This window comes from Ascaphus truei, unplaced genomic scaffold (genome assembly GCF_040206685.1).
Source record: "Ascaphus truei isolate aAscTru1 unplaced genomic scaffold, aAscTru1.hap1 HAP1_SCAFFOLD_2838, whole genome shotgun sequence".
Classification (NCBI taxonomy): Eukaryota; Metazoa; Chordata; class Amphibia; order Anura; family Ascaphidae; genus Ascaphus; species Ascaphus truei.
In genome coordinates this window covers 7,421-24,543 of record NW_027455792.1, presented here as the reverse complement: position 1 = coordinate 24,543, position 17,123 = coordinate 7,421, and the positions used below count along the sequence as shown (strand labels likewise).

The 17,123-nt window shown below is 59.4% G+C and overlaps 1 protein-coding gene across 1 annotated transcript; it reads left to right on the top strand.

The window, feature by feature from the left end:
- Positions 1-4,663: 4,663 nt before the first annotated feature.
- On the top strand, positions 4,664-16,546 carry LOC142482962 (telomerase Cajal body protein 1-like). The gene is made up of 4 exons (XM_075583081.1): positions 4,664-4,851; positions 6,010-6,144; positions 6,254-6,467; positions 15,906-16,546. The coding sequence occupies exons 1-3, from the start codon at positions 4,802-4,804 to the stop codon at positions 6,414-6,416; spliced, it is 348 nt and encodes a 115-aa protein (XP_075439196.1). The 5' UTR covers positions 4,664-4,801; the 3' UTR covers positions 6,417-6,467; positions 15,906-16,546.
- The last annotated feature ends 577 nt before the right edge of the window (positions 16,547-17,123 follow it).

Genomic DNA, 17,123 nt, shown 5'->3' with positions numbered 1-17,123 from the left:
TGACACAGACAGAAGGGAGCTATGAGTCTGTCCCTCCCCCGCAGGGTGACACAGTGACACAGACAGAAGGGAGCTATGAGTCTGTCCCTCCCCCGCAGGGTGACACAGTCAGAAGGGAGCTATGAGTCTGTCCTTCCCCCCCGCAGGGTGACACAGTGACACAGACAGAAGGGAGCTATGAGCCTGTCCCTCCCCCCGCAGGGTGACACAGACAGAAGGGAGCTATGAGTCTGTCCCTCCCCCCGCAGGGTGACACAGTGACACAGACAGAAGGGAGCTATGAGTCTGTCCCTCCCCCGCAGGGTGACACAGTGACACAGACAGAAGGGAGCTATGAGTCTGTCCCTCCCCCCGCAGGGTGACACAGTGACACAGACAGAAGGGAGCTATGAGTCTGTCCCTCCCCCCACAGGGTGACAGTGACACAGACAGAAGGGAGCTATGAGCCTGTCCCTCCCCCACAGGGTGACACAGTGACACAGACAGAAGGGAGCTATGAGTCTGTCCCTCCCCCCGCAGGGTGACACAGACAGAAGGGAGCTATGAGCCTGTCCCTCCCCGCAGGGTGACACAGACAGAAGGGAGCTATGAGACTGTCCCTCCCCCCGCAGGGTGACACAGACAGAAGGGAGCTATGAGTCTGTCCCTCCCCCCGCAGGGTGACACAGTGACACAGACAGAAGGGAGCTATGAGCCTGTCCCTCCCCCGCAGGGTGACACAGTGACACAGACAGAAGGGAGCTATGAGCCTGTCCCTCCCCCCGCAGGGTGACACAGTGACACAGACAGAAGGGAGCTATGAGACTGTCCCTCCCCCGCAGGGTGACACAGTGACACACACAGAAGGGAGCTATGAGCCTGTCCCTCCCCCCGCAGGGTGACACAGTGACACAGACAGAAGGGAGCTATGAGACTGTCCCTCCCCCGCAGGGTGACACAGTGACACACACAGAAGGGAGCTATGAGCCTGTCCCTCCCCCCGCAGGGTGACACAGACAGAAGGGAGCTATGAGTCTGTCCCTCCCCCCGCAGGGTGACACAGTGACACAGACAGAAGGGAGCTATGAGTCTGTCCCTCCCCCCGCAGGGTGACACAGTGACACAGACAGAAGGGAGCTATGAGCCTGTCCCTCCCCCCGCAGGGTGACACAGTGACACAGACAGAAGGGAGCTATGAGTCTGTCCCTCCCCCGCAGGGTGACACAGTGACACAGACAGAAGGGAGCTATGAGTCTGTCCCTCCCCCGCAGGGTGACACAGTCAGAAGGGAGCTATGAGTCTGTCCTTCCCCCCGCAGGGTGACACAGTGACACAGACAGAAGGGAGCTATTGAGCCTGTCCCTCCCCGCAGGGTGACACAGACAGAAGGGAGCTATGAGTCTGTCCCTCCCCCGCAGGGTGACACAGTGACACAGACAGAAGGGAGCTATGAGTCTGTCCCTCCCCCGCAGGGTGACACAGTCAGAAGGGAGCTATGAGTCTGTCCTTCCCCCCGCAGGGTGACACAGTGACACAGACAGAAGGGAGCTATGAGCCTGTCCCTCCCCCCGCAGGGTGACACAGACAGAAGGGAGCTATGAGTCTGTCCCTCCCCCCGCAGGGTGACACAGTGACACAGACAGAAGGGAGCTATGAGTCTGTCCCTCCCCCGCAGGGTGACACAGTGACACAGACAGAAGGGAGCTATGAGTCTGTCCCTCCCCCCGCAGGGTGACACAGTGACACAGACAGAAGGGAGCTATGAGTCTGTCCCTCCCCCCACAGGGTGACAGTGACACAGACAGAAGGGAGCTATGAGCCTGTCCCTCCCCCACAGGGTGACACAGTGACACAGACAGAAGGGAGCTATGAGTCTGTCCCTCCCCCCGCAGGGTGACACAGACAGAAGGGAGCTATGAGCCTGTCCCTCCCCGCAGGGTGACACAGACAGAAGGGAGCTATGAGACTGTCCCTCCCCCCGCAGGGTGACACAGACAGAAGGGAGCTATGAGTCTGTCCCTCCCCCCGCAGGGTGACACAGTGACACAGACAGAAGGGAGCTATGAGCCTGTCCCTCCCCCGCAGGGTGACACAGTGACACAGACAGAAGGGAGCTATGAGCCTGTCCCTCCCCCCGCAGGGTGACACAGTGACACAGACAGAAGGGAGCTATGAGACTGTCCCTCCCCCGCAGGGTGACACAGTGACACACACAGAAGGGAGCTATGAGCCTGTCCCTCCCCCCGCAGGGTGACACAGTGACACAGACAGAAGGGAGCTATGAGACTGTCCCTCCCCCGCAGGGTGACACAGTGACACACACAGAAGGGAGCTATGAGCCTGTCCCTCCCCCCGCAGGGTGACACAGACAGAAGGGAGCTATGAGTCTGTCCCTCCCCCCGCAGGGTGACACAGTGACACAGACAGAAGGGAGCTATGAGTCTGTCCCTCCCCCCGCAGGGTGACACAGTGACACAGACAGAAGGGAGCTATGAGACTGTCCCTCCCCCCGCAGGGTGACACAGTGACACAGACAGAAGGGAGCTATGAGTGTCCCACCCCCCGCAGGGTGACACAGTGACACAGACAGAAGGGAGCTATGAGACTGTCCCTCCCCCCGCAGGGTGACACAGTGACACAGACAGAAGGGAGCTATGAGCCTGTCCCTCCCCCTGCAGGGTGACACAGTGACACAGACAGAAGGGAGCTATGAGTCTGTCCCTCCCCCCGCAGGGTGACACAGACAGAAGGGAGCTATGAGTCTGTCCCTCCCCCGCAGGGTGACACAGTGACACAGACAGAAGGGAGCTATGAGTCTGTCCCTCCCCCCGCAGGGTGACACAGTGACACAGACAGAAGGGAGCTATGAGCCTGTCCCTCCCCCCGCAGGGTGACAGTGACACAGACAGAAGGGAGCTATGAGCCTGTCCCTCCCCCCGCAGGGTGACACAGTGACACAGACAGAAGGGAGCTATGAGTCTGTCCCTCCCCCCGCAGGGTGACATAGTGACACAGACAGAAGGGAGCTATGAGTCTGTCCCTCCCCACGCAGGGTGACACAGTGACACAGACAGAAGGGAGCTATGAGACTGTCCCTCCCCCCGCAGGGTGACACAGTGACAGACAGAAGGGAGCTATGAGTCTGTCCCTCCCCCCGCAGGGTGATACAGACAGAAGGGAGCTATGAGACTGTCCCTCCCCCCGCAGGGTGACACAGTGACAGACAGAAGGGAGCTATGAGTCTGTCCCTCACCCCGCAGGGTGACACAGACAGAAGGGAGCTATGAGCCTGTCCCTCCCCGCAGGGTGACAGACAGAAGGGAGCTATGAGACTGTCCCTCCCCCCGCAGGGTGACACAGTCAGAAGGGAGCTATGAGTCTGTCCCTCCCCCCGCAGGGTGACACAGTGACATAGACAGAAGGGAGCTATGAGCCTGTCCCTCCCCCGCAGGGTGACACAGTGACACAGACAGAAGGGAGCTATGAGCCTGTCCCTCCCCCCGCAGGGTGACACAGTGACACAGACAGAAGGGAGCTATGAGACTGTCCCTCCCCCGCAGGGTGACACAGTGACACACACAGAAGGGAGCTATGAGCCTGTCCCTCCCCCCGCAGGGTGACACAGACAGAAGGGAGCTATGAGACTGTCCCTCCCCCCGCAGGGTGACACAGTGACACAGACAGAAGGGAGCTATAAGTGTCCCACCCCCCGCAGGGTGACACAGTGACACAGACAGAAGGGAGCTATGAGACTGTCCCTCCCCTCGCAGGGTGACACAGTGACACAGTGACACAGACAGAAGGGAGCTATGAGTCTGTCCCTCCCCCTGCAGGGTGACACAGTGACACAGACAGAAGGGAGCTATGAGTCTGTCCCACCCCCCGCAGGGTGACACAGACAGAAGGGAGCTATGAGCCTGTTCCTCCCCCCGCAGGGTGACACAGACAGAAGGGAGCTATGAGCCTGTCCCTCCCCCCGCAGGGTGACACAGTGACACAGACAGAAGGGAGCTATGAGCCTGTCCCTCCCCCCGCAGGGTGACACAGTGACACAGACAGAAGGGAGCTATGAGTATGTCCCTCCCCCCGCAGGGTGACACAGACAGAAGGGAGCTATGAGCCTGTTCCTCCCCCCGCAGGGTGACACAGTGACACAGACAGAAGGGAGCTATGAGCCTGTCCCTCCCCCCGCAGGGTGTCACAGTGACACAGAGAGAAGGGAGCTATGAGCCTGTCCCTCCCCCCGCAGGGTGACACAGTGACACAGACAGAAGGGAGCTATGAGCCTGTCCCTCCCCCCGCAGGGTGTCACAGTGACACAGACAGAAGGGAGCTATGAGCCTGTCCCTCCCCCCGCAGGGTGACACAGTGACACAGACAGAAGGGAGCTATGAGTCTGTCCCTCCCTCCGCAGGGTGATACAGTGACACATACAGAAGGGAGCTATGAATCTGTCCCTCCCCCCGCAGGGTGACACAGTGACACAGACAGAAGGGAGCTATGAATCTGTCCCTCCCCCCGCAGGGTGACACAGTGACACAGACAGAAGGGAGTTATGAGTCTGTCCCTCCCCCCGCAGGGTGACACAGTGACACAGGCAGAAGGGAGCTATGAGTCTGTCCCTCCCCCGCAGGGTGACACAGTGACACAGACAGGAGGGAGCTATGAGTCTGTCCCTCCCCCCGCAGGGTGACACAGTGACACAGACAGAAGGGAGCTATGAGCCTGTCCCTCCCCCCGCAGGGTGACACAGTGACTGTCTCCTCAGGACCCTGAGATCCTGTGCTGGGACATCCGTCACCCCGGGAGGGTGCTGTCCTCCATGAGACGCAGCGTCACCACAAACCAGAGGATTTACTTTGACATGGAGACGTGAGGCTTTAGTTTCTCATTCCCCCTCTCCCCCCCCGCCACCTCTCAATCCTCTCTCCTCCCTCATTCCCCCTCTCCCCCCCGCCACCTCTCAATCCTCTCTCCTCCCTCATTCCCCCTCTCCCCCCCGCCACCTCTCAATCCTCTCTCCTCCCTCATCCCCCCTCTCCCCCCCGCCACCTCTCAATCCTCTCTCCTCCCTCATTCCCCCTCCCCCCCGCCACCTCTCAATCCTCTCTCCTCCCTCATCCCCCCTCTCACCCCCCCGCCACCTCTCAATCCTCTCTCCTCCCTCATTCCCCCCTCCCCCCGCCACCTCTCAATCCTCTCTCCTCCCTCATCCCTCTCCCCCCCGCCACCTCTCAATCCTCTCTCCTCCCTCATCCCCCCTCTCCCCCCCCGCCACCTCTCAATCCTCTCTCCTCCTTCATCCCCCCTCTCCCCCCCCGCCACCTCTCAATCCTCTCTCCTCCCTCATTCCCCCTCTCCCCCCTCCCCCCCGCCACCTCTCAATCCTCTCTCCTCCCTCATTCCCCCTCTCCCCCCTCCCCCCCGCCACCTCTCAATCCTCCCTCATCCCCCCTCTCCCCCCGCCACCTCTCAATCCTCTCTCCTCCTTCATCCCCCTCTCCCCCCCCCCCCGCCACCTCTCAATCCTCTCTCCTCCCTCATTCCCCCTCCCCCCCGCCACCTCTCAATCCTCTCTCCTCCCTCATTCCCCCTCTCCCCCCTCCCCCCCGCCACCTCTCAATCCTCCCTCATCCCCCCTCTCCCCCCGCCACCTCTCAATCCTCTCTCCTCCCCTCTCTCCACCTCTCAGTCCTCTCTCCTACCCTCTCCCCCCCTCCACCTCTCAATCTCCTCTCCCCCCCCGCCACCTCTCAATCCTCCCTCTCCCCCCATCTCCCCCCCCCTCTACCTCTCAATCCTCTCCTCCCCTCTCCCTCCCCCCCCCCGCCACCTCAATCCTCTCCTCCCCTCTCTCCCCCCCCCCCCCCGCCACCTCTCAATCCTCTCTCCTCCCCTCGCCCCCTCTCCCCCGCCACCTCTCAATCCCCTCTCCCCCCCGCCACCTCTCAATCCCCTCTCCCCCCGCCACCTCTCAATCCCCTCTCCCCGCCCTCCTCCTTCCTCCTCACACTACCTCTTCCTCCCCAGCGCTGGACGGTTCCTGCTGAGCGGTGACACTCAGGGCTTGGTGACAGTCTGGGACACCCTGTCCCCTCCAGGTGACGCTCCCCTGCTCCCCGTGCTCCAGTTCCAAGCGCAGAGTGACTGCGTCAATGGGATTAGGTGAGTCCCACAGAAGGGGCGTTACGTGGCTGAGCGCTTTCACTGACGTCTCTCCGGCCTCTCCCTGGGGATTCCTGTACGATAACGGGGGGCTCGCTTCTCTCCGCAGCCTGCACCCCTCGCTCCCGCTCCTCGCCTCGGCGTCTGGGCAGCGGAAGATTGCGGAACCGGCGGAGAGCGGCGACGAGATGACGGACGCCGAGATGTCGCCGCGCCGCGTCTCCGGAGAGTGCTCCCTGCAGCTGTGGTGGTGCGGGAGTGACGCCAAGTAGAGAGAGGCATGCTGGGAAATACATGCGCCATGACATGTATACACAGCACAGGTACAGCGCGGGCAGCGGCAGTGCCAGCCTCCCCCTCACACACACTACTACACCATGTATACACAGCACAGGTACAGCGCGGGCAGCGGCAGTGCCAGCCTCCCCTCACACACTACTACACCATGTATACACAGCACAGGTACAGCGCGGGCAGTGCCAGCCTCCCCCTCACACACACTACTACACCATGTATACACAGCACAGGTACAGCGCGGGCAGCGGCAGTGCCAGCCTCCCCCTCTCACACACACACTACTACACCATGTATACACAGCACAGGTACAGCGCAGGCAGTGCCAGCCTCCCCCTCTCACACACACACTACTACACCATGTATACACAGCACAGGAACAGCGCGGGCAGTGCCAGGCTCCCCCTCACACACTACTACACCATGTATACACAGCACAGGTACAGCGCGGGCAGTGCCATCCTCCCCTCACACACACTACTACACCATGTATACACAGCACAGGTACAGCGCGGGCAGTGCCAGCCTCCCCCTCACACACACTACTACACCATGTATACACAGCACAGGTACAGCGCGGGCAGCGGCAGTGCCAGCCTCCCCCTCACACACACTCCTACACCATGTATACACAGCACAGGTACAGCGCGGGCAGCGGCAGTGCCAGCCTCCCCCTCACACACACTACTACACCATGTATACACAGCGCGGGCAGCGGCAGTGCCAGCCTCCCCCTCACACACTACTACACCATGTATACACAGCACAGGTACAGCGCGGGCAGTGCCAGCCTCCCCCTCACACACACTACTACACCATGTCTACACAGCACAGGTACAGCGCGGGCAGTGCCAGCCTCCCCCTCACACACACTACTACACCATGTATACACAGCACAGGTACAGCGCGGGCAGCGGCAGTGCCAGCCTCCCCCTCACACACACTACTACACCATGTGTACACAGCACAGGTACAGCGCGGGCAGTGCCAGCCTCCCCCTCACACACACTACTACACCATGTATACACAGCACAGGTACAGCGCGGGCAGTGCCAGCCTCCCCCTCACACACACTACTACACCATGTATACACAGCACAGGTACAGCGCAGGCAGCGGCAGTGCCAGCCTCCCCCTCACACACACTACTACACCATGTATACACAGCACAGGTACAGCGCGGGCAGCGGCAGTGCCAGCCTCCCCCTCACACACACTACTACACCATGTATACACAGCACAGGTACAGCGCGGGCAGTGCCAGCCTCCCCCTCACACACACTACTACACCATGTATACACAGCACAGGTACAGCGCGGGCAGTGCCAGCCTCCCCCTCACACACACTACTACACCATGTATACACAGCACAGGTACAGCGCGGGCAGCGGCAGTGCCAGCCTCCCCCTCACACACACTACTACACCATGTATATACAGCACAGGTACAGCGCGGGCAGCGGCAGTGCCAGCCTCCCCCTCACACACACTACTACACCATGTATACACAGCGCGGGCAGCGGGAGTGCCAGCCTCCCCCTCACACACACTACTACACCATGTATACACAGCACAGGTACAGCGCGGGCAGTGCCAGCCTCCCCCTCACACACACTACTACACCATGTATACACAGCACAGGTACAGCGCGGGCAGTGCCAGCCTCCCCCTCACACACATTACTACACCATGTATACACAGCACAGGTACAGCGCGGGCAGTGCCAGCCTCCCCCACACACACTACTACACCATGTATACACAGCACAGGTACAGCGCGGGCAGCGGCAGTGCCAGCCTCCCCCTCACACACACTACTACACCATGTATACACAGCACAGGCACAGCGCGGGCAGTGCCAGCCTCCCCCTCACACACACTACTACACCATGTATACACAGCACAGGTACAGCGCGGGCAGCGGCAGTGCCAGCCTCCCCCTCACACACACTACTACACCATGTATACACAGCACAGGTACAGCGCGGGCAGCGGCAGTGCCAGCCTCTCCCTCACACACACACACACTACTACACCATGTATACACAGCACAGGTACAGCGCGGGCAGTGCCAGCCTCCCCCTCACACACACTACTACACAATGTATACACAGCACAGGTACAGCGCGGGCAGCGGCAGTGCCAGCCTCCCCCTCACACACACTACTACACCATGTATACACAGCACAGGTACAGCACGGGCAGCGGCAGCCTCCCCCTCACACACACTACTACACCATGTATACACAGCACAGGTACAGCGCGGGCAGCGGCAGTGCCAGCCTCCCCCTCACACACACTACTACACCATGTATACACAGCACAGGTACAGCGCGGGCAGCGGCAGCCTCCCCCTCACACACACTACTACACCATGTATACACAGCACAGGTACAGCGCGGGCAGCGGCAGTACCAGCCTCCCACTCACACACACTACTACACCATGTATACACAGCACAGGTACAGCGCGGGCAGCGGCAGCCTCCCCCTCACACACACTACTACACCATGTATACACAGCACAGGTACAGCGCGGGCAGCGGCAGTGCCAGCCTCCCCCTCACACACACTACTACACCATGTATACACAGCACAGGTACAACGCGGGCAGTGCCAGCCTCCCCCTCACACACACTACTACACCATGTATACACAGCACAGGTACAGCGCGGGCAGTGCCAGCCTCCCCCTCACACACACTACTACACCATGTATACACAGCACAGGTACAGCGCGGGCAGCGGCAGTGCCAGCCTCCCCCTCACACACACTACTACACCATGTATACACAGCACAGGTACAGCGCGGGCAGCGGCAGTGCCAGCCTCCCCCTCACACACACTACTACACCATGTACACACAGCACAGGTACAGCGCGGGCAGTGCCAGCCTCCCCCTCACACACACTACTACACCATGTATACACAGCACAGGTACAGTGCGGGCAGCGGCAGTACCAGCCTCCCCCTCACACACACTACTACACCATGTATACACAGCACAGGTACAGTGCGGGCAGCGGCAGTGCCAGCCTCCCCCTCACACACACTACTACACCATGTATACACAGCACAGGTACAGCGCGGGCAGCGGCAGCCTCCCCCTCACACACACCACTACACCATGTATACACAGCACAGGTACAGCGCGGGCAGCGGCAGTGCCAGCCTCCCCCTCACACACACTACTACACCATGTATACACAGCACAGGTACAGCGCGGGCAGTGCCAGCCTCCCCCTCACACACACTACTACACCATGTATACACAGCACAGGTACAGCGCAGGCAGTGCCAGCCTCCTCCTCACACACACTACTACACCATGTATACACAGCACAGGTACAGCGCGGGCAGCGGCAGTGCCAGCCTCCCCTCACACACACTACTACACCATGTATACACAGCACAGGTACAGCGCGGGGAGCACCAGCCTCCCCCTCACACACACTACTACACCATGTATACACAGCACAGGTACAGCGCGGGCAGTGCCAGCCCCCCCCCCCCCTCACACACACTACTACACCATGTGTACACAGCGCGGGCAGCGGCAGTGCCAGCCTCCCCCTCACACACACTACTACACCATGTGTACACAGCACAGGTACAGCGCGGGCAGCGGCAGTGCCAGCCTCCCCCTCACACACACTACTACACCATGTATACACAGCACAGGTACAGCGCGGGCAGCGGCAGTGCCAGCCTCCCCGTCTCACACACTACTACACCATGTATACAGAGCACAGGTACAGCGCGGGCAGCGGCAGTGCCAGCCTCTCCCTCACACACACTACTACACCATGTATACACAGCACAGGTACAGCGCGGGCAGCGGCAGTGCCAGCCTCCCCCTCACACACACTACTACACCATGTATACACAGCACAGGTACAGCGCAGGCAGTGCCAGCCTCCCCCTCACACACACTACTACACCATGTATACACAGCACAGGTACAGCGCGGGCAGCGGCAGTGCCAGCCTCCCCCTCACACACACTACTACACCATGTGTACACAGCACAGGTACAGCGCGGGCAGCGGCAGTGCCAGCCCCCCCTCACACACACTACTACACCATGTATACACAGCACAGGTACAGCGCGGGCAGTGCCAGCCTCCCCCTCACACACACTACTACACCATGTATACACAGCACAGGTACAGCGCGGGCAGCGGCAGTGCCAGCCTCCCCCTCACACACTACTACACCATGTATACACAGCACAGGTACAGCGCGGGCAGTGCCAGCCTCCCCCTCACACACACTACTACACCATGTATACACAGCACAGGTACAGCGCGGGCAGCGGCAGTGCCAGCCTCCCCCTCACACACTACTACACCATGTATACACAGCACAGGTACAGCGCGGGCAGCGGCAGTGCCAGCCTCCCCCTCACACACTACTACACCATGTATACACAGCACAGGTACAGCGCGGGCAGCGGCAGTGCCAGCCTCCCCCTCACACACACACACTACTACACCATGTATACACAGCACAGGTACAGCGCGGGCAGCGGCAGTGCCAGCCCCCCCTCACACACACTACTACACCATGTATACACAGCACAGGTACAGCGCGGGCAGTGCCAGCCTCCCCCTCACACACACTACTACACCATGTATACACAGCACAGGTACAGCGCGGGTAGTGCCAGCCTCCCCCTCACACACACTACTACACCATGTATACACAGCACAGGTACAGCGCGGGCAGTGCCAGCCTCCCCCTCACACACACTACTACACCATGTATACACAGCACAGGTACAGCACGGGCAGCGGCAGTGCCAGCCTCCCCTCACACACTACTACACCATGTATACACAGCACAGGTACAGCGTGGGCAGCGGCAGTGCCAGCCTCCCCCTCACACACACTACTACACCATGTATATACAGCACAGGTACAGCGCGGGCAGCGGCAGTGCCAGCCCCCCCTCACACACACTACTACACCATGTATACACAGCACAGGTACAGCACGGGCAGCGGCAGTGCCAGCCTCCCCTCACACACTACTACACCATGTATACACAGCACAGGTACAGCCGTGGGCAGCGGCAGTGCCAGCCTCCCCCTCACACACACTACTACACCATGTATACACAGCACAGGTACAGCGCGGGCAGCGGCAGTGCCAGCCTCCCCCTCACACACACTACTACACCATGTATACACAGCACAGGTACAGCGCGGGCAGCGGCAGTGCCAGCCTCCCCCTCACACACACTACTACACCATGTATACTCAGCACAGGTACAGCGCAGGCAGCGCCAGTCTCCCCCTCACACACACTACTACACCATGAATACACAGCACAGGTACAGCGTGGGCAGCGGCAGTGCCAGCCTCCCCCTCACACACACTACTACACCATGTATACACAGCGCGGGCAGCGGCAGTGCCAGCCTCCCCCTCACACACACTACTACACCATGTATACACAGCGCGGGCAGCGGCAGTGCCAGCCCCCCCTCACACACACTACTACACCATGTATACACAGCACAGGTACAGCGCGGGCAGTGCCAGCCTCCCCCTCACACACACTACTACACCATGTATACACAGCACAGGTACAGCGCGGGCAGTGCCAGCCTCCCCCTCACACACACTACTACACCATGTATACTCAGCACAGGTACAGCGCAGGCAGCGCCAGTCTCCCCCTCACACACACTACTACACCATGTATACACAGCACAGGTACAGCGCGGGCAGCGGCAGTGCCAGCCTCCCCCTCACACACACTACTACACCATGTATACACAGCACAGGTACAGCACTGGCAGTGCCAGCCTCCCCCTCACACACACTACTACACCATGTATACACAGCACAGGTACAGCGCGGGCAGCGGCAGTGCCAACCTCCCCCTCACACACTTCTACACCATGTATACACAGCACAGGTACAGCGCGGGCAGCGGCAGTGCCAGCCTCCCCCTCACACACACTACTACACCATGTATACACAGCACAGGTACAGCGCGGGCAGCGGCAGTGCCAGCCTCCCCCTCACACACACTACTACACCATGTATACACAGCGCGGGCAGTGCCAGCCTCCCCCTCACACACACTACTACACCATGTATACACAGCACAGGTACAGCGTGGGCAGTGCCAGCGTCCCCCTCACACACACTACTACACCATGTATACACAGCACAGGTACAGCTCGGGCAGCGGCAGTGCCAGCCTCCCCCGCACAGGTACAGCGTGGGCAGTGCCAGCCTCCCCTCACACACTACTACACCATGTATACACAGCACAGGTACAGCGCGGGCAGCGGCAGTGCTAGCCTCCCCCTCACACACACTACTACACCATGTATACACAGCACAGGTACAGCGCGGGCAGCGGCAGTGCCAGCCTCCCCCTCACACACTACTACACCATGTATACACAGCACGGGCAGTGCCAGCCTCCCCTCACACACTACTACACCATGTATACACAGCACAGGTACAGCGCGGGCAGCGGCAGTGCTAGCCTCCCCCTCACACACACTACTACACCATGTATACACAGCACAGGTACAGCGCGGGCAGCGGCAGTGCTAGCCTCCCCTCACACACACTACTACACCATGTATACACAGCACAGGTACAGCGCGGGCAGCGGCAGTGCTAGCCTCCCCCTCACACACACTACTACACCATGTATACACAGCACAGGTACAGCGCGGGCAGCGGCAGTGCCAGCCTCCCCCTCACACACACTACTACACCATGTATACACAGCACAGGTACAGCGCGGGCAGCGGCAGTGCCAGCCTCCCCCCCACACACACTACTACACCATGTATACACAGCACAGGTACAGCGCGGGCAGTGCCAGCCTCCCCCCTCACACACACTACTACACCATGTATACACAGCACAGGTACAGCGCGGGCAGTGCCAGCCTCCCCCTCACACACACTACTACACCATGTATACACAGCACAGGTACAGCGCAGGCAGCGGCAGTGCCAGCCTGCCCCTCACACACACTACTACACCATGTATACACAGCACAGGTACAGCGCGGGCAGCAGCAGTGCCAGCCTCCCCCTCACACACACTACTACACCATGTTTACACAGCACAGGTACAGCGCGGGCAGCAGCAGTGCCAGCCTCCCCCTCACACACACTACTACACCATGTATACTCAGCACAGGTACAGCGCAGGCAGCGCCAGTCTCCCCCTCACACACACTACTACACCATGTATACACAGCACAGGTACAGCGCGGGCAGCGGCAGTGCCAGCCTCCCCTCACACACACTACTACACCATGTATACACAGCACAGGTACAGCACTGGCAGTGCCAGCCTCCCCCTCACACACACTACTACACCATGTATACACAGCACAGGTACAGCGCGGGCAGCGGCAGTGCCAACCTCCCCCTCACACACTTCTACACCATGTATACACAGCACAGGTACAGCGCGGGCAGCGGCAGTGCCAGCCTCCCCCTCACACACACTACTACACCATGTATACACAGCACAGGTACAGCGCGGGCAGCGGCAGTGCCAGCCTCCCCCTCACACACACTACTACACCATGTATACACAGCGCGGGCAGTGCCAGCCTCCCCCTCACACACACTACTACACCATGTATACACAGCACAGGTACAGCGTGGGCAGTGCCAGCGTCCCCCTCACACACACTACTACACCATGTATACACAGCACAGGTACAGCTCGGGCAGCGGCAGTGCCAGCCTCCCCCGCACAGGTACAGCGCGGGCAGTGCCAGCCTCCCCTCACACACTACTACACCATGTATACACAGCACAGGTACAGCGCGGGCAGCGGCAGTGCTAGCCTCCCCCTCACACACACTACTACACCATGTATACACAGCACAGGTACAGCGCGGGCAGCGGCAGTGCCAGCCTCCCCCTCACACACTACTACACCATGTATACACAGCACAGGTACAGCACGGGCAGTGCCAGCCTCCCCTCACACACTACTACACCATGTATACACAGCACAGGTACAGCGCGGGCAGCGGCAGCGCTAGCCTCCCCCTCACACACACACTACTACACCATGTATACACAGCACAGGTACAGCGCGGGCAGCGGCAGTGCCAGCCTCCCCCTCACACACACTACTACACCATGTATACACAGCACAGGTACAGCGCGGGCAGCGGCAGTGCCAGCCTCCCCCTCACACACACTACTACACCATGTATACACAGCACAGGTACAGCGCGGGCAGTGCCAGCCTCCCCCCTCACACACACTACTACACCATGTATACACAGCACAGGTACAGCGCGGGCAGCGGCAGTGCTAGCCTCCCCCTCACACACACTACTACACCATGTATACACAGCACAGGTACAGCGCGGGCAGCGGCAGTGCCAGCCTCCCCCTCACACACACTACTACACCATGTATACACAGCACAGGTACAGCGCGGGCAGCGGCAGTGCCAGCCTCCCCCCCACACACACTACTACACCATGTATACACAGCACAGGTACAGCGCGGGCAGTGCCAGCCTCCCCCCTCACACACACTACTACACCATGTATACACAGCACAGGTACAGCGCGGGCAGTGCCAGCCTCCCCCTCACACACACTACTACACCATGTATACACAGCACAGGTACAGCGCAGGCAGCGGCAGTGCCAGCCTGCCCCTCACACACACTACTACACCATGTATACACAGCACAGGTACAGCGCGGGCAGCAGCAGTGCCAGCCTCCCCCTCACACACACTACTACACCATGTTTACACAGCACAGGTACAGCGCGGGCAGCAGCAGTGCCAGCCTCCCCCTCACACACACTACTACACCATGTATACACAGCACAGGTACAGCGCGGGCAGCGGCAGTGCCATCCTCCCCCTCACACACACACACTACTACACCATCGGGAGGTATATTCGGTTCCGTTGGGTTCTGGTAGCAGTCGGGCCAGTCAGCGCCGGGAGGATTATTACTACACGTCTCCCCACCTCTCCGTTATTACGTGTTTATGTAGTCTGTTATTAGGGGGACATGATATTGTATTATTTGGGTGTTACTCCCTGCAGGGACACAGCAGCCTGCTGTAATTAGTGAGTGTGTGTGTATGTGACGTCACTAATACACGCGCTGCTTGTGTATACCTGCGTGCTGCTGCTGGTATATACGTTCTCTCTCTCCGCTGACGTATATATTCATTATCCCCAGCACCGTCGGAAGCGGTTTTACTATATACACGTTAATTACCTGATTTAGGTACTAGTTATTTCAGTATCTGTGCCGGCTTTTTCTTACTCATACAATATATAAAATCAACTAAATTGCTGCCGCTGTATTGTGTCACCGTCCCAGATACGCTGCGGGAGGCGCGTGCTCATTACACGGGTTTTTTTCTTCTTCTGCGTAGCGTGTAAAAGTGCGCTAATTTAACGTGAAACGCTGAGATTACTGTGATTGTTTCCGTTCCAAGCGTGTGTCCACAATCCCCGGCGGAAACGCGCGCCCGGAGACGAGAAGGCCGCCGTCTGATCGCATCATCGATAACGCGCCGAGCCAGGGTCTCCTGCGGCAACGCCCGGAGGCGAGAACGCCGCGGTCTGAGCGCATCGTCGGTTCCGCGCTTATCTTCTGCGCTGGACGCCATTTTGTAACTGCGCGATGAGGTCATCGCGCCGTCACCCATTCCAAAGAATATCACATTAGCAAATGATTATTACACAATCTCCCGGGACAGCGAGGATTGCGCGCAGCGTGAAAACGCAGGGATTGGGCGCGAGATATAAGGAGTCCCGCGTTACACACCAGCGTGTCTCTACTTGTATATAGTTACTGTGTATATAGGTGTACGCATACAAAATGTAACGAGTCGGTATAGGGAGTAAGCTTATTTTGGACGATTTCTACAGGTTCTGATGTGTACATATCATTTTGTAGCTATTTTCATACTTCATATCTCTATAGACAGGTGTATATATTCATGGTCGATATCCGTGTGTAGTATAGATATATACGTGTAGCTTTATCCATACGCACACATACGCTGTACATGGTTAAACAGATGTAAATAAACATTGTTTTTGTATGTATAATAAATGACATTTCTCCAGATAAGCTGCGTTCTCGTCTTTTATTATCTACCCTCCCCTCTCGCACTTTCTCTCCTCTCTCTCGCACTTTCTCCCCCTCTCTCTCGCACTTTCTCCCCGTCTCTCGCACTTTCTCCCCCCCCTATCTCTCTCGCACTTTCTCCCCCCCTATCTCTCTCGCACTTTCTCCCCCTCTCTCTCTCTCGCACTTTCTCCCCCCCTCTCTCTCTCTCGCACTTTCTCCCCCTCTCTCGTACTTTCTCCCCTCTCTCGCACTTTCTCCCCCTCTCTCTCTCGCACTTTCTTCCCCTCTCTCTCTCTCTCTCTCTCTCACTTTCTCCCCCTCTCTCTCTCTCGCACTTTCTCCCCCTCTCTCGCACTTTCTCCCCCTCTCTCTCTCGCACTTTCTCCCCCCTCTCTCTCTCGCACTTTCTCCCCCCTCTCTCTCTCTCGCACTTTCTCCCCCTCTCGCACTTTCTCCCCCCCTCTCTCTTGCACTTTCTCCCCCTCTCTCTCGCACTTTCTCCCCCTCTCTCTCCCGCACTTTCTCCCCCCTCTCTCTCTCTCTCGCACTTTCTCCCCCTCTCTCTCTCGCACTTTCT